The following is an 18,362-nucleotide window of genomic DNA, read 5'->3' as shown; positions in this document are numbered from 1 at the left end:
AGGATTTCTAAGCCTCGAGACAATTGAGACATGGATGGTGTATGTGTGCCATTCTGAGTGTGAATAGCCTCTGCACGGGGTGTGATAGTGTCCCAAAGGACATCCAGCCAACATGGGCCAGCATCCCTGGGGAATGCTGTCGACACCTTGTAGAGTCCATGCCCCCCGACGAAATGAGGCTTTTCTGAGGGTGAAAAGGGTTGCAACTCAATATTAGGAAGGTGTTCCTTACACATCAAAAGTTGATGTATATACAGTGTATGTACACATCCATTACCATTAATTGTGGTCTTCTGTAGGTAGAGCATGGCGTTTCCAACGTCATGGTAATGGGTTTGATTCCCGGGGCCACCCATATGTAAAATGTATGCACGTATGACTAAGTCACTTTGGATAAAAGTGCCTGCTAAATGACATACATTATAGTATTATATATTAATTAGAAAACATGAAACAAGATGTCAACAAGTGAATACTAATAAAAAGTATTTAATTTTTTTTAGAACAGATTACATTCAGAGCAACACAGTGCTTCTCTACAGCTCTGATAAATATGTCATCAAGTAACCATGGTGTCTGACTACACATCCACCATCACCACACATCTATCTGTACACACGCTGACTCACACACACACACAACGTGGTGACGTCACGCCGAAGACCCTGTGGAATGATAAGCATTTCTTTACAGCATTGCATAAAACATAAAAGACAGACAGCAGGAAGAAAAGGCTGCAGAACCAAAAGTTCAAAAGTGGTTTTGCAACAAACAAATCATTTTACATCTCAAAATAGGATGCTGCCCCTTTAAGACAATCGTTCCAAACGAGATATCAACCTGGCTGATACAGTAAGCTGTATTTTTGTTGCTTTCTTTTTGCAGACCATCACCGGTAGCCAGCATATTGCTAGTATGTCCACTATTGAAGGCTTACCTTTGTAAAATCACTTTCCCTAAAATAAATAAGCTCAGAGAGTAGATTAATAGTCACTTCTTTTTCGCTCAGGAAAATGGTTCAATTGGTAGCCTGCGACAGAGCAGGTAAATGTTGAACTGGAACTCAAGTAACTGGCCAAGTAGATGCTGCTACTTTGAAAGTGTTAATAGTACTGGCGCAAATGCGGTCTCACCACACGTTTTCAGGCGGCTCGTTGCATTGTTCTAGGGCAAGTCTTCATTGTCAGCCTCGGATGATGATGTCGGTTAAGACTGGATAATCCGAGAACTGATTCAAGCCCTACGATAGGGGGCGTATCATTTCAATACAGGCGGTGAGGTTATGAAACCAAATCTTCAGAGAAAAAGGTGAGGAATTGTTCAAGCTAGAATCCTTAGTTGCTACATACATTTTCGGACGTGTAAATTAATGATACAGTGTACGCATTGATTCTTGAAGAATATAACTTAGAAATGCTCATGAGTTAAGTTCAATTGTTGAACCCCATCTGAACCCAAAATAAAAGCTTTTTAAACTCCAAACTAAGTATTTGTAGACAAACACTGTACAGCCTCAAAACATATTTAAAACTATAATTTTGATATCATGGATGGGCAGTCCTTGCATACTCTTGCTTCGAATTGAAATTTCTCCAGGTCCATCCCTCAAGCTTTTTACCAAAACACAGGCCATGACAGATATTCAGTATTCCTCTCAGTGGTGTGGACTGACCCTATCAACGCTGAACGGATAGGCATCACAAATGAGCGGACCACAGGACACATTGTCTGAACAAACTGCATGAACTGACTGCATGAACTAGCCGCAATAGAGAAAGACCTGAACAGAAGTAATAGGTACATACGCACACAAACAAATAACCGTTGGGGAAATAAAAAATCTTTTGAGTATGAAAAGCTATTACCAACAAATGATTAAAACATCAAATAACTAGCAAAAATACACTTTAAAATAATTTAAAATAAGTCTGCAAATAAAATAAAAAAGGTGTGCTAATGGTTTCGGTAAGGGACATGCTTCACTTGATGATGGGAAGTCGGTTTGGAGACAATTTAAAAACAGTAAAATGGACACAAAAAGAGGATAATGTCAGAGTATGTTCCTACTCAGCCACTGGCCTCGTCTGCTTTGGAAACCATTAAAAGCAATGAAATAAACACAAATTGATAAATGGCTTACAGCCAACAACAATTGCTTTAAAAATATACCTTCGTCATAGAGACAATTTGAATGTCTTCCCTCTATAAATTAATTTGCCTCAGACTTACTCACTGTAACTCACCCCACTCATCTTCCCACGCTTCTCCCGAAAGTCCTACGCCCCCCCCCCCCAAAAAAAAACCCATAGGACATGCAACATCCTGTTACTGCGACCCCTAGCCTAGTGAGGGCACACGGAGTGCAACACCCATAGAATTAGCAACTAGAACGGTCATGAACCTTCTTATCAAGGTCCAAAAGTCAGCCATGTTGGTCAGGGAGTTGGTCAACTATGGTTTGCCAGCGCTGTGGTAAGACAGTGTAAAACAAAAATGATTGATCTGCACTGTATCTAGTTAGCCAGACAGTTTGAGGAATGATTCTAGAAATGTTTCAAATTAACTGCGAATATGCCAATATTCCATTTAAACAATGCAGTCAATCCACAGCCATACACTGGCTCAAATCAGTTGATGATAAGTACTGATATTGTATCATATAATAGCACTTACAGTTTTCCAAGAAAACAAAATCTGAGACATTTATGGCCTATTTACATATATTTTAGAGGCTATGTATACAAACCTGTATAATATATGGCAATAATTCAGGGTGACAGTATTTCTATAGCACAATTTCTGATATATCACATGCTTTACTTTTCCCACCTGCCTGAGTAAAAGCAAGAAATGCATCACCTATGCCTCTACTGCCATTCATTCCAATTAGACTGGTTTTGGATTTCTCCCTGACCAAGATGGCTGCCATTTTGTCCCATTATGGAACTTTGAGAGATTATGACATATCCTATTCAATTACTAGAGGGGGCTCTCTACAGCAACACCTCTCACACATTCTTGTAGCATTGTAAAAAAAGTTTGGACTGTGCAAAAACGGGAGATTGTAAGAACATGGGGGCCCTCTTGTGCTTGGCAGACACGAGCCCCGGACTGACTAACTGAAATGACACAGCTACAGACTAGAAGCATTGACCAGAGCCACATTAGTATGTGTGATTTTACAGCGAGCTCGTGTGAGAAAGGTCCTTTTTCCAGCAGTGGAACATCACTGAGGATTTAACTTCATTTGGTGCATCTTATGTAACATAGGAATCTTCATCATCTACTCTCACAGAGTGCAGTGAGATAATTAGTGTAGGCTACTTCATACACAGAAAAACCATACTGTACATGGGCATTGATATAGAAAACAGGGAGATATTTACCTTTTCAAGTCTGCTTGCTGTTATAAATTGACAAAAATATTTAAAATGAGAGGAAGTCAAGGCCAGCTCTTCTGAACCAAAGCAGAAATAAAACGAACATTTAAAAAATGGGAGGCAAAGGATTCCAAACTAGAGTCCTTAAAAAAAAAGAATACTTTCATGTTAAAATCTGAACAGCCTCTGTTCACACTCTCCTTCCTCCCCCAACCTGCTTCTCTTAGTCTCTCTTAGAAAGAGAGAAGTCACAAGGAGAGGAATTGTCTTCGAATTAAAGTCTAAAAGGTCCTCTCCCCTCCTTTCTGCATGGGGAGGGGTCACGTATGGAGAGGCTAGATTGAGGGGTCAAACGGAGGGTCATCGATGACACGGCAGTGAACCATCTACATGACGGACTCTTTCTCAGAGCCGCGAGCCGCCGCCTTCTCGTCACCCGCACCCCTTCTCGCCTTCTCCCCGATGAGGGGCGAGTGCTCCGGCCCGGTGGGCGTGTCGTCCTCCATCTTTACCTCGTTTAGCTCCGTCCCCTCCTCGGTCTTGGCCGAGCGGTCCACGTACCACTGCAGCAGCCCGGCTCCGAAGGCGTCGCCCTCCACGTTCAGAACGGTGCAGGTACGGTCACTGGAAACAAGAGAAATGGTCCAATCACGGTTAAACCAATCAAACCCAGGTTTATCCACCGTATCCATAACTACGTCATGTCAATGCTATGTCAAGTGTGTGAAGCAGACACAAACGGTCATGGCTGTTATGACATGTATATGATAGCATTATAGAGGCCTTGATGTTCCAATAGAACTGCAACATGAGGTTACTCACACGAGCCAGTCGACGGCGAGGATGAGGGAGATGTCGTTGGTGGGCAGTCCCACTGCCTCCAGGATGATGGCCAGCGTCAGCACGCCCCCAGCGGGGATCCCTGCTGCTCCCACACTGGACGCTGTGGCTGTCACTCTGACAGAGGGGGGGGTGGGACACGGGGTGAATTAGTCACTCAAGAGCACAGTGTTTCCTAAAACTCGGCCTAGTAAGTTTGACCCAAGCTTTATACAACTCTGTTTTGTAAGTGTGTGTGTGTGTGTGCGCGTATATACTGTAGCTACTACATTTGAATTTCCTCCGCTTTACCCAACACAACTGCCCCGTTGAATCGGACTGGATTGAATCTAAATCAAACTGACTAGGGAGAGCGGGACTCACAGGATGGTGAAAACTTGGATGAAGTTGAGCGGGATGTGGTTGAGCTGAGCGATGAAGACGGCCGCCACACACTGGAAGAGCGCTGCACCGTCCATGTTCACGGTGGCCCCGATGGGAAGGATGAAACGACTGATGTGCTTCGACACGCCGTTGTTCTCCTCCACGCACTTCATCATCAGGGGCAGGGTGGCAGAGCTGAGAGACAGAGAGGGAGTGTGTGAGGGGCTAGCCGTAAATTAGCTGGTAACATGTTGTTACACAGCATTGGAATAATTGTATTTGAACTGCAGAGTAATGGAGTTGAGCGTTTTTTGGCACGGTATAGGAGCAACACTGGTAAAAGAGTAATTAAGGCTTATACCAGACTCTCTAGTATGGTGATCTAGTGACTACATCTGTACCTGGAGCTGGTTCCAAAACCTGTGGCCAGAGCGGTGAAGATGCCCCACAGGAAGGTGTAGGGGTTCTTGCGGGTGATGATAAAGTAGATGCCCGGCAGGACCAGCAGGCCGTGGACAGCGTGGCCGACGATACAGCAGGCGATGTATTTGCCCAGGCTGGCAAACAGCGTTCCCACGTCCTCCATCTCCACGATCTTCCCTGCCACCAAAAACATGATTCCAAGGGGGGCATACCTGGAGAGAGGGAGAGGAGGGTTACCATTGTGAATTTGTAAAGACGCAAATACAATAAAAAGTATGAAAATGACAATTTAAAAAAACATGCATCAATATTACCACATGTGATGCTACCCTTGAAAAAACGCAATTGAATCCTTCTAACCCCCCCCCTTTAAAGGATTTAGATGCACTATTGTAAAGTGTTTGTTCTACTGGATATTATAGGTGAATGCACCAATTTGTAAGTCGCTCTGGATAAGAGCGTCTGCTAAATGACTTAAATGTAAATGTACCATATTATTATTATTCTAACAATTAGGAGTTGACATGTGAAAGATGACAAAACTCATATCACGTATGTATCCTCTCCCACATCTATTCTCCCTGACAGTGCTGTTGGGGAAAGGACTCCCTTACCACATGATCCAGGACACCAGAACCATGGTGGCCTCGTTGAAGGAGTTGAAGAACTTGATGAGGATCTCTCCCTCCTCTCCCAGCTTTCTCAGGGCTACACCAAACACTATGGCAAACACCACCAGTCCAAGGATGTTCATACCGTCCTGGTCTGTGCCAAAGGGAACCTAGAGACACACACAATATCTCAGGTCAGCGTGAGGGATGCCTTTCAGACACGTTCAAACTATCAACAGCCATAGGTGTTAGAAAGTCAAAAGTGACATCATATATAGATTTCCAACTCATTTTGGCATTTAGGTCTACTCGCCTTCTCAACTGTGATGTTGGGCAAGCCATTAGTGCCATTCTTGGTCACAAACTTGTAGCTGGTAGCGTACTGCAGACAGAGGAAAATATTTCATTAGTACACTGATGAAAGACATGTTCTGTTTAACTAACTAATTACGTGGATTCCCCAAAAAGCTTAAAAGGAATAATCCCCCCCCCAAAAAAATGTTTTAAATATATATTTATTTTTTTGTATTTGTTTAATTAGTCCACTGTTAATACAGTCCCAACATGTTTTACATGTCAGCCATCAAGTTGTCAAGATATAGGACTTTCAAAAAGCAAATTGTAACTTGCCACATCATGATGACGTGTTCTGTGGTAAATTACAATTTACTTTTTGAAAGTACTATATCTTTAAAACTTGATTGCGGACATGCAAAACATGTTGGGACTGTATCAACAGTGGACTAATGGGGGGGGAAATACCAAAACATAGTTTGAGTGGATTATTCCTTTAAGTCTCGGTTTCTCTCAGCCTCGCTTGTTCTATTATACGTGTGGTACAAGAGGATACTCACAGACTGAAAGGCAGCAGACACCAAGTTGGAGGGGAAGATGTTTCTGGAAGAGAGAACAAGAGACACATTCAGTACACTACACAGGCACCAGCTGTGCTGACAGAGACACTAATGATGATCAGAAACCAAAATGGCGGGAATTACAGGAAGTGAAACATTCAGTCAATTCAGCGCTGAAGGACAAAGGTGCTAGTGCAGGTGTGTGACAGCCAGGGCTAAAATGTATTGGCTTTACTTTGTTTTCTAGTGAGTAACAGTATACATGCGGCCCTGTATGATTTAGTGTTCTACAAGAGGTAGAAGTTGCCAAGAGACATTCACCTACGGCCAGTTGAGTTTTCCCCCTTAAAATGGTTAAAGCTACAATCCTTATTTGAAACCATAACTAAGCTTTCTTCGCGCCTCTGTTTCGCTAAAAAGCTATGGGATGGGGCTGAAGAAATGCATCCACTCAAATGCATACAGAGCTATGATTGCAGGAACTGACCAGTTTTAACCATTCTTTGATGCTATTCAGTGTTGGTTTACATTTATGTTGTAAAATAAGCTTATATTTTGGGTTCTGATAGGGTACAACCGTTGAACTAAACTCATGAGGAATTTATAAATTCAATTCTTCAAGAATCAGTGGGTATAATATATATGTATCATTCCAAAAATAGAATTTGGGAAAGGTAAACTGATCCTAGGCCTGTGACTAAAAGGTAACAACCCACGGGATACAACCACTAACTGAACTCCTTGTTCTAACTTCGAAGCGATCTCTCCAGGATTCCTTTATGCTAACTCAACGCCTATAACCTTGGGCACCAACGCCTCACGAGGGAGCCAACCACGAGTGTTGTCATGTGGAAATAGCGGGGAGCATTTCAGTGTTTTAATCCTCCAACTGCCCCCAAAACTGTTGCTGCTGGGATTACAGGTCCAAACCAACATTTACATTTAAGTCATTTAGCAGACGCTCTTATCCAGAGCGACTTACAAATCGGTGCATTCACCTTATGATATCCAGTGGAACAAACACTTTACAATAGTGCATCTAAATCTTTTAAGGGGGGGGGTTAGAAGGATTACTTTATCCTATCCCAGGTATTCCTTAAAGAGGTGGGGTTTCAGGTGTCTCCAGAAGGTGGTGATTGACTCCGCTGTCCTGGCGTCGTGAGGGAGCTTGTTCCACCATTGGGGTGCCAGAGCAGCGAACAGTTTTGACTGGGCTGAGCGGGAACTGTGCTTCCTCAGAGGTAGGGAGGCGAGCAGGCCAGAGGTGGATGAACGCAGTGCCCTTGTTTGGGTGTAGGGCCTGATCAGAGCCTGAAGGTACGGAGGTGCCGTTCCCCTCACAGCTCCGTAGGCAAGCACCATGGTCTTGTAGCGGATGCGAGCTTCAACTGCCAAGAGGGGTGGGCAGAATGCTGCTCTACAATACAGTACACACCTCAGTGGAGTTGCTGTACCACCCCTCAAAGCCACATATTGGTGAACATAGTGGGCAACTCTCCTCAGAGCACTAAGCCGCCCCCGCCCTTCCCTCTTAGTCAACCTCCATATGGATTTAGAGTAATGAGGGATTAACTTCTTTCATGTTTTTATCCTGTATCTCTTTCTGACCTGATCACATGCGGGACAGGAAACAATGCATTGTGGGATTAAAATGGTTGCACCATGTGACCGAGGATAAAATAACTCGAGACTAACCCTTAAACCACATTTCTAGGAAGGTGACCTGTATCAGTAACAAACCCTGTCAATTAAAAAAAAACAACAAAAAAAACACTCCATTTCCATGGGTTGTTGAAGGACTTGGTCAAACAGGGAAAGGAAATGCCCTCTCTAGAACCCTATGTCGCTCTGGATGGGAGTGAAGGTTCCGCGGAAACAGGAAGCAATGACGTTAAAGTCCCCGAACGCCCCGAGCAGCACAACCGTCTGCCCGCCCAAAACTCACATATCCGTTTAGATTTAGTAACCGGCTGACTCCACCTACCCCCTCCACTTCCCCATTTATACTTCCTGTTATGCCGTGTCATGACAACCCAATGCCACCACAGCCATTTGAGCTAAATTAACATAGCTACGGCTAGACGGAAGAACATTGGGCGATGGTTGGAATAGACAGACGGAAAAAGAGAACAAACAGGGCTGCAGGTGACACGTACAGACACACCCTAAAAACAAAACACAAAAAACATTCTGTGTGGCAGCCGTATCTATGCCCAAAGACCCAAGGAAGGCTTCTCTCGTTTCAGACATTGTGTATCTCCAGTCCTGACATTCTTATTTAGTAAGTCACTGCCTTGTTCCTTCCCTACCCCCAGTCCTACAGAGATCCCTAATTGACGCGCTCCCTCCTCTCGAAGCGAGACTCTGCACGTGAACACTAAACTACTGTGAATGTGCAACAGCACTCATTTAAAACATGAAGCCCCTCTCTGTCAGGGTCCAGTTTTGGAAGGCGGTGTGCGCAGCCTCCATCCGTGCACACGTCTCCATGTCAGATTACTGCAAAAGTTCTGCAGTTGGCATTTTGCCATCAATGCTGTGCACACACTTGCGTAACAGCAAGTTGGTACTGTATTTGCATATCGGTGTTTAGATTTACATTCCCATGGTGTCGGAGTAATGAGCAAAGGGTCACAACGACACAGCGTGCCTGATCTTCTGGGTACACGTGAAGCATGGTGACGGGCGTGTCGTGTTTACACCCTACTGGGTGGCGTAGAGCTCAGCAATTCAGTGTTGTTGACGTGTCGCTTTTATGGCCAGACGAGAACGCCCTACCTGGTCAAACCGGATCTGCGACTGCGTGTTAAACGTGGCAACCATTACGGTGGCACCTTATTTGCATACCAGTGTCAAAACACACCCCATCCTGGCACCCTCTCTAGACCTATGAGAACCCATGGGTCCCTCCTGGCTGTACGTGGCTAACTGACACAGATGGTAGACACCCTCTCAGTCACTCCTGAAATACTGCTCAGGCGGGTGAGCCAAATGCCAGAGACAGAGAGAACGCATGTCACCGGGAGGGGGGGGGGCAGTGAGGATGGCTAATGCAACACGCCTGATACCTTACCTCCACCTCTCTTTGTTCTGAAGCGTTAATAAAATGATCTCCATTCAAACTATTACCGACGAGTAACACTGTAGAAACTAAATACATTACAAAGGAACGTCTTGATTAGTGTTATGTTAGCTAGCTACAAAGTTGCTTTTGTATCATGACAAGGTGTAGTACTGAAACTATCGAGGTCACCTAGCCAGCTACACCTAGCCAGCTACACGTTCAAACAAAGTCAACAACGCAGCCACTGCTAGCTAGCCTACTCCACCAGCCAGCAGTACTGTATCATTTTCGTCATTTTAGTCAATAAGATTTTTTATTTTTTATTTTTTTGCAACGTAAGCTTAACTTTCTGAACATTCGAGACGTGCAGTCCACTTGTCATTCCAATCTCCTTTGCATTAGCGTAGCCTCTTCTGTAGCCCGTCAACTATGTGTCTGTCTATCCCTGTTCTCTCCTCTCTGCACAGGCCATACAAACGCTCCACACCGCGTGGCCGCTGCCACTCTAACCTGGTGGTCCCAGCGGCACGACCCACGTGGAGTTCCAGGTCTCCGGCAGCCTCTGGAACTGCCGGTCTGCGGCCAACAAGGCTGACTTCATCTCAGCCTATGCTACCCTCCAGTCCCTAGACTTCCTGGCGCTGACGGAAACATGGATCACCACAGATAACACTGCTACTCCTACTGCTCTCTCCTCGTCTGCCCACGTGTTCTCGCATACCCCTAGAGCATCGAGCCAGCGGGGTGGTGGCACTGGAATCCTCATCTCTCCCAAGTGGACATTCTCTCTTTCTCCCCTGACACATCTGTCTATCTCCTCATTTGAATTCCATGCTGTCACAGTTACCAGCCCTTTCAAGCTTAACATCCTCATCATTTATCGCCCTCCAGGTTCCCTTGGAGAGTTCATCAATGAGCTTGACGCCTTGATAAGTTCCTTCCCTGAGGATGGCTCACCTCTCACAGTTCTGGGTGACTTTAACCTCCCCACGTCTACCTTCGACTCATTCCTCTCTGCCTCCTTCTTTCCACTCCTCTCCTCTTTTGACCTCACCCTCTCACCTTCCCCCCCTACTCACAAGGCAGGCAATACGCTTGACCTCATCTTTACTAGATGCTGTTCTTCCACTAATCTCATTGCAACTCCTCTCCAAGTCTCCGACCACTACCTTGTATCCTTTTCCCTCTCGCTCTCATCAAAAACTTCTCACTCTGCCCCTACTCGGATGGTATTGCGCCGTCCCAACCTTCGCTCTCTCTCTCCCGCTACTCTCTCCTCTTCCATCCTATCATCTCTTCCCTCTGCTCAAACCTTCTCCAACCTATCTCCTGATTCTGCCTCATCAACCCTCCTCTCCTCCCTCTCTGCATCCTTTGATTTTCTCTGTCCCCTATCCTCCAGGCCGGCTCGGTCCTCCCCTCCTGCTCCGTGGCTCGACGACTCACTGCGAGCTCACAGAACAGGGCTCCGGGCAGCCGAGCGGAAATGGAGGAAAACTCGCCTCCCTGCGGACCTGGTATCCTTTCACTCCCTCCTCTCTACATTTTCCTCTTCTGTCTCTGCTGCTAAAGCCACTTTCTACCACTCTAAATTCCAAGCATCTGCCTCTAACCCTAGGAAGCTTTTTGCTACCTTCTCCTCCGTCCTGAATCCTCCTCCCCCCCCCCCCCCCCTCCTCCCTCACTGCGGATCACTTCGTCAACCATTTTGAAAAGAAGGTTGACGACATCCGATCCTCGTTCGCTAAGTCAAGCGACACCGCTGGTCCTGCTCACACTGCCCTACCCTGTGCTTTGACCTCTTTCTCCCCTCTCTCTTCAGATGAAATCTCGCGTCTTGTGACGGCCGGCCGCCCAACAACCTGCCCACTTGACCCTATCCCCTCCTCTCTTCTCCAGACCATTTCCGGAGACCTTCTCCCCTACCTCACCTCGCTCATCAACTCATCCTTGACCGCTGGCTACGTCCCTTCCGTCTTCAAGAGAGCGAGAGTTGCACCCCTTCTGAAAAAACCTACACTCGATCCCTCCGATGTCAACAACTACAGACCAGTATCCCTTCTTTCTTTTCTCTCCAAAACTCTTGAACGTGCCGTCCTTGGCCAGCTCTCCTGCTATCTCTCTCAGAACGACCTTCTTGATCCTAATCAGTCAGGTTTCAAGACTGGGCATTCAACTGAGACTGCTCTTCTCTGTGTCACGGAGGCTCTCCGCACTGCTAAAGCTAACTCTCTCTCCTCTGCTCTCATCCTTCTAGACCTATCTGCTGCCTTTGATACTGTGAACCATCAGATCCTCCTCTCCAACCTCTCCGAGCTGGGCATCTCCGGCGCGGCCCACGCTTGGATTGCGTCCTACCTGACAGGTCACTCCTACCAGGTGGCGTGGCGAGAATCTGTCTCCGCACCACGTGCTCTCACCACTGGTGTCCCCCAGGGCTCTGTTCTAGGCCCTCTCCTATTCTCGCTATACACCAAGTCACTTGGCTCTGTCATATCCTCACACGGTCTCTCCTATCATTGCTATGCAGACGACACACAATTAATCTTCTCCTTTCCCCCTTCTGACAACCAGGTGGCGAATCGCATCTCTGCATGTCTGGCAGACATATCAGTGTGGATGACGGATCACCACCTCAAGCTGAACCTCGGCAAGACGGAGCTGCTCTTCCTCCCGGGGAAGGACTGCCCGTTCCATGATCTCGCCATCACGGTTGACAACTCCCTTGTGTCCTCCTCCCAGAGTGCTAAGAACCTTGGCGTGATCCTGGACAACACCCTGTCGTTCTCCACTAACATCAAGGCGGTGACCCGATCCTGTAGGTTCATGCTCTACAACATTCGCAGAGTACGACCCTGCCTCACACAGGAAGCGGCGCAGGTCCTAATCCAGGCACTTGTCATCTCCCGTCTGGATTACTGCAACTCGCTATTGGCTGGGCTCCCTGCCTGTGCCATCAAACCCCTACAACTCATCCAGAACGCCGCAGCCCGTCTGGTGTTCAACCTTCCCAAGTTCTCTCACGTCACCCCGCTCCTCCGCTCTCTCCACTGGCTTCCAGTTGAAGCTCGCATCCGCTACAAGACCATGGTGCTTGCCTACGGAGCTGTGAGGGGAACGGCACCTCCGTACCTTCAGGCTCTGATCAGGCCCTACACCCAAACAAGGGCACTGCGTTCATCCACCTCTGGCCTGCTCGCCTCCCTACCTCTGAGGAAGCACAGTTCCCGCTCAGCCCAATCAAAACTGTTCGCTGCTCTGGCACCCCAATGGTGGAACAAGCTCCCTCACGATGCCAGGACAGCGGAGTCAACCACCACCTTCCGGAGACACCTGAAACCCCACCTCTTTAAGGAATACCTGGGATAGGATAAAGTAATCCTTCTAACCCCCCCCCCCCCTTTAAAAGATTAGATGCACTATTGTAAAGTGGTTGTTCTACTGGATATTATAGGTGAATGCACCAATTTGTAAGTCGCTCTGGATAAGAGCGTCTGCTAAATGACTTAAATGTTAAATGTTAAATCAGAATGAATAGTACTACTGCCCTTCTCTCTGGCTCTTAATGCCGTCTACATACGAACAGCTACAGTCCGCTGTCCTGTATGTTTGTCTCGGTGTTTAGTGTTAGACTAATAAGTAAAAAAAACGGGACAGACAATGACTTGCAGGTAGATCCGTAAGAGCGAAGGGCATATCCTTTCAACTGAAGACCAACACTACCAGTAATTTAATGTAAAGGAGTTACTGGCTCATCAAACCTTGTCCAGTAAACAAACAGGTGATACAACACTGCCTACATAGGGGCACCTGTGAACGAAGCATTGAACTGATAAGTGTGAAAGCAAAACGGATGAAAGCCAGATGGAGATAAGCAGCGGAGGCTGCTGAGGGGGAGGACGGCTCATGATAACAGCCGGAATGGAGAAAATGGAACGGCATCAAAACACATGGAAACCATGTGTGATGTATTTGACACCATTACACTAATATTGCTCCAGCTATTACCACAAGTCCGTCCTACCAAATTAAGGTGCCACCAACTTCCTGTGGAGATAAGATAAGGTAAGCAGGCAACAGGAAGTGAAGGGGAGTGAGGGGTTCTCGTACCCGGTCGGGAAATTTGATGCCTTGTTCCTCTTCAGTTGGTTTATGACCTTTATTTAACCTCAGGACCGGTTTAAGCCGGTAAGTTATTGAGGTCATGTGTAACTACGAGAACCGGCCACAACTTTTTGTGATGTGTTAGTATGTACGCGAGAGAACGGAGGAGAGCGAGAGGAGGGAGTGAAAGACAGTGTGTGCGAGCGTGCATGCTTTAAAGGGCTCCTCATTTCCACTGTAGTGAACCGCTCCTCGGCTCTGCTTGTTGCCAAAACGGGACCCCGACAGAGAGTGGTCACTTTAATGAGCCACACGAGTCACGCGAGCTGCACAATTAACCGTCATCCTTTGTGGGCCTTTCTGCGTGTGTGTCCTCACAAAACTGACAACCTTTCTCATTGATTCCCTGCAGAGAGCCACACGCATCCAAGAAAGTCTTATTTGATTTCTTTTTTTAATATCAAAATGGAGCACAAGGCATTATAAACGTGTGGATTCCTTATGCGTTGGACTGGGAAGGAGAGACCACTCGGTTTCAACTTGTAGATCATATTATGCAAGAGCGAGTTAAAATCATAATGACAACTATAGGTGAAGGAATTACAATCCCATTTATAGAAGGATTATAAAATTAACAATATTCATTGCCCCACTACCCCCACCCGTGTAATCTGGCTTTAACGGTTTTCCTGGACTGGGACATAGGGATCTGGACTAGATGGAGGCTGATCACAATGAATTTTGAGGTTTAGAGGTCACCCACAATGCTGGACCTGGAGGAACAGAGCAACTGACTGACAAGAAAAGAGCGTGTCATTTATAAACTATTTAAAAAGGTTGAGTATAAGGCTGTGTTTTTGGCTGCTTTCGTCTGCCACAGAGCAAAATAGTCAATCTGATTTGCAAGCGAATTGTTTTACAAGAAGTTGCTTGTGGATACTGGCATCAACCCATACTAGGCTACATCAAGGAGGTTAGGCTGCATGGCTTTAATTTAGAGACACTACACATGCTTCTCTTTATGAGCCCAAAGCAACAGACATAGGCCTAATTAAGGCTGCGTGGAGAATGGGCCTCCAAATGAACGCAAATAGCCTGAGAGTGGCTCTTTTTTATGGTGAAAAGCCAAGAGAGCTTTTCTGTAGATAGAGCGTGGTCTAGTCACGTTTCTAATCCTACTGAAAACGCAGGGTCCTTTAAATTCAGTTCAAGCTCTGGAGAATAGGCCATTCTTTCTTATCCCATTGTTGCATAACATGTGATCGGCTAAATGATTGGCAAGATGTTTAGGTTTTATAACTCCTAACTAATTTAGCTTAATGACCTGATCTAGGACAGAGCGGGGGGGGTCACATGGTTTGCTAGCTTCCTGGTAGCATGACTCCCCTCGCCTCACCTATGATGAGTCTGTGGCGCAGGAATTTATGACAGGTGCACGAATGACGTTGACAGTTGAGTATTTCCTGTCAAACCGTCACCGTCAGGGGTAACAGTCACCGTCAGGGAAAACTATGTAACACAACCCGATGCTTCGGAACATCAGCATACTAAGACGGGTTAAAACAACCAAGGTCCAGCATATAGTTTGTTTTAGGATATCAGTTCTGGCGTAGTAAGGGCTCAATGTAGAATGCCACTGACTTTGCCACATTCCTAGTATATGTTGAGTATGTGCCAACATGAGGCTTTGGTGACCAACTGTTCACCACTTCCTTTCTAAATCCAACGACACGGTGAGGTTTCGTTGAGAGTGTGTATGAGTACGATCAGTGTACAATAAGAATGTACGGCATGTGAGGCACAAAAGATGAGTGGGTAGACACACAATCCTCCACTCATGGCTGTTTTCTCTAGAAGATATTATTTCCTACCGGCCAGGCAAAATGACTGCTCATTGCATTGTGCTTGAGAGGCTTTTAGGGCACCAAAGCAGTAGAAGTGTACATTGTAATAAAACTAGACTACACAACCATAATAAAGGAATGCTAATCATTTTGCCCACTGATTCTGTTTGAACTTCCATTACTGTTCATTGACTGGCAAGACAGATAATGTAGAACAGTATTTCTTAGTGTGTCACCCCTAGTAATAGAAAAACGTATTCTGAGTATAGGGTTTTTTTCTTGGCGCACTGGGGTTATGAAATGTTTCAGGAAAGTGTGCTACAAGCAACGACTGTGCAATAATTTCGTTGGATGATGCTGTCTCAGAGACCTCTTAAAAAAAAAATTAAAAGCATGACAACATGTGATAAACCAAGAAAGAACGGAATGTCCAATATATCCTTCCTCATCTGTGCCTAAAAACACGTGGCTGGAACGAATTGTAATGTCCATGTTTGGAAATGCAAGTGGTTGTCCCAGAAAGAAAGGGGCCAGCCCAAAACTTACTCAGAACTACCGCCACGCCTACTACGACGCACGACAATGTTTCCTACACGTGTATTGGTGGAAACATGAAGCTAAACTAAGCACATGTTACATAATATCGCGCATGTAGGCAAAAAAAAATATGTAATTTTCTGACGGACGATATTGGGTTGGAATGACAAGAGGGACACGCCATCAGTCGTTAGACACTGAACACACATGGCGGATTAACCGGCTGCATCTTGAGCTGATGCAACTACTGCCCTACGTTACAGCACGAGGTGGCACAGTGTGTGGTTTTGACAGAACCGTACCACTTTATTTTCTGTGCGCACGGCAAACGGAACCCCGGCCGGTTGGGGAAAATGGCTTTAATGAACCTGGATGGCGCGCATGTCGCCAACAGTCCCAGAAAGAAGGACTGACAGTCCCCTCTTTCAAATGTCAAGAGACCTTATTTGTACTGACCCAGCACGAGAGCAGTGACTAACAATTTTAAGACAAGCTTGCAGTCAGACTGCTTGGCTCGGTTTTCTAATTCATATGCGGAAATGTATGCCTAATTTGGGGGAATAAAGCAACATCCAAAAGAACCCCACTCAAATTCAAACAGTGGGCTCATTAGCTTGCTGAGGGGTCTGCCACGTGTGAGCACTTAGTCATTGTGACAAATAAGGATGCGTAAAAAACAAGGCAGGGTCGCAGCCACTCCAGTGAACGACCCCCAAATGGCTATGCCACATCAGCCTGTCTGCCCCTTTTGCTTAGCCTAAATCACCACCCTGCCACTGCCAGACATTTGAATCTCACCTGATCAGGTCCAAGAACGAGTCCACCACTTCTTTGGTCTGGGGCTGCTCGCCGACATCCAACAGAATCGGCTTGGAGCCGGTGTTTGATCCGGGGGAGATGATGAACGCCATGATCACCCCGATTGCTGACGCAATTAAGGTGGTGACCAAAAAGAAGAGCATGGCCCAGCCGCCTAGCTTACCCAGGGCTTTGGGGTCGATGCTGGCCGCCCCGGACACCAGACTGCACACGACCAGGGGGATTATGATCATTTTCAGCAACCGGATGAGCAGTTCGCCAGGGAAACCCACGTAGATGATCTGTGTCCTGCTCAGCTCCATGTGGCGCACGCCAAGTCCGATGAACACCCCGATGATCACCCCGGCCACGGTGAGAATCACCAGAAAGTTGGCCATGACTAACCTCTTGATTTTCTCCGATGTTGTCTCTTTGGAACACTTCTTGTGGCCGAATCCGTTGGCTACCATCTCATCGAGATGCGCCTCTCCGTTGGATGCCTTCCCCTCCATGTTTATCTTTTCTGCCATTGTGCGCCCTGAGTGTACCTTAACACCTACACAAAATAATTATATGGAGAGAGAGAAATGATAGTCAACGTTTGTTTGACTATAGGATCTGTTAGTGTAGCTGTTGGAGGTAGTAATGAGTTTGTATTGTAGCGAAATGACTCCGGTGAGTTGCTATGCCTCTCAACCCGTAATTTATAACCCAACCAGCACCGGAACAAATGCCCGGTAAAGTCAAGTAGAGGGCGGGCTCATCCAGGTTGGTGACGTCGCCAATCCATTCCTATTCAAACAACCTTTCTAGACCATCTGTCCTAATACCAAAATAATTCTAAAATCAGAAAGGGAGCAATATAATTTTACATTTTCTAAACCATAACTGCACAATTAAAATAATTCAAATGGACAAATAAGTAAACACACAATGAGCAATTAAATCATGCATATTTTTCCTATGATTAATAAATATGTTTGAAACACGAATGAAATTACATTTGAGCAATTAGAAGTACACTAAAATGAGGACATCATCCTGAACCTAGATGTGTGTTCCTCAATCCTTCATTGTAGCCTACCACTGCCCTAGATGACACGTTAGGGGTGGATTGCATCAGCATCAGTGATTCAACCTCTCTCCTTCACTCTCAGAAAAAAAAGTTTCGGTAAGGGTATAGAATTGTTCCCAGGTGTACAAAAATATCAAAATACACATAATGTACCTTTCAAGGTACACATATAATCTCACATGGTACTGTGTGGTACCTTTTAGGGTACATGTGCAGATAATCTAGTATAATGGTACAATATACCCAATATTTGTAATATAAAGAAGGTACAACCATCCACACTCAAAAACCTGCCCAACATTATCATATTTCCCAGCATACTCTATTGCCAGTTTATTTTTTAGAGTTGTTTGTTTCAATGTGTGTGTTTTTGCATGCACATAGATTGATTGATTTTATGCTACACTAAGATAAATAACACATTTTTCGAAACTAATCCAATCCTTTACTGAGATGGTTGTTCCAGTTA

General features: G+C 45.8%; 1 protein-coding gene across 1 annotated transcript; it reads right to left on the bottom strand.

Annotated features, from left to right (window-relative positions):
* Window positions 1–473: 473 nt before the first annotated feature.
* On the bottom strand, window positions 474–17,673 carry LOC115205959 (neutral amino acid transporter B(0)). Its single transcript, XM_029772412.1, has 8 exons — window positions 16,819–17,673; window positions 6,472–6,514; window positions 5,931–5,999; window positions 5,621–5,787; window positions 4,985–5,218; window positions 4,584–4,778; window positions 4,203–4,337; window positions 474–4,004 (listed from the first exon to the last, which is right to left on the bottom strand). The coding sequence occupies exons 1-8, from the start codon at window positions 17,346–17,348 to the stop codon at window positions 3,767–3,769; spliced, it is 1,611 nt and encodes a 536-aa protein (XP_029628272.1). The 5' UTR covers window positions 17,349–17,673; the 3' UTR covers window positions 474–3,766.
* Between the last annotated feature and the right edge of the window lie 689 nt (window positions 17,674–18,362).

Source organism: Salmo trutta, chromosome 13 (assembly GCF_901001165.1).
Source record: "Salmo trutta chromosome 13, fSalTru1.1, whole genome shotgun sequence".
NCBI lineage: Eukaryota > Metazoa > Chordata > Actinopteri > Salmoniformes > Salmonidae > Salmo > Salmo trutta.
This window is presented reverse-complemented; position numbering and strand designations above follow the sequence as displayed.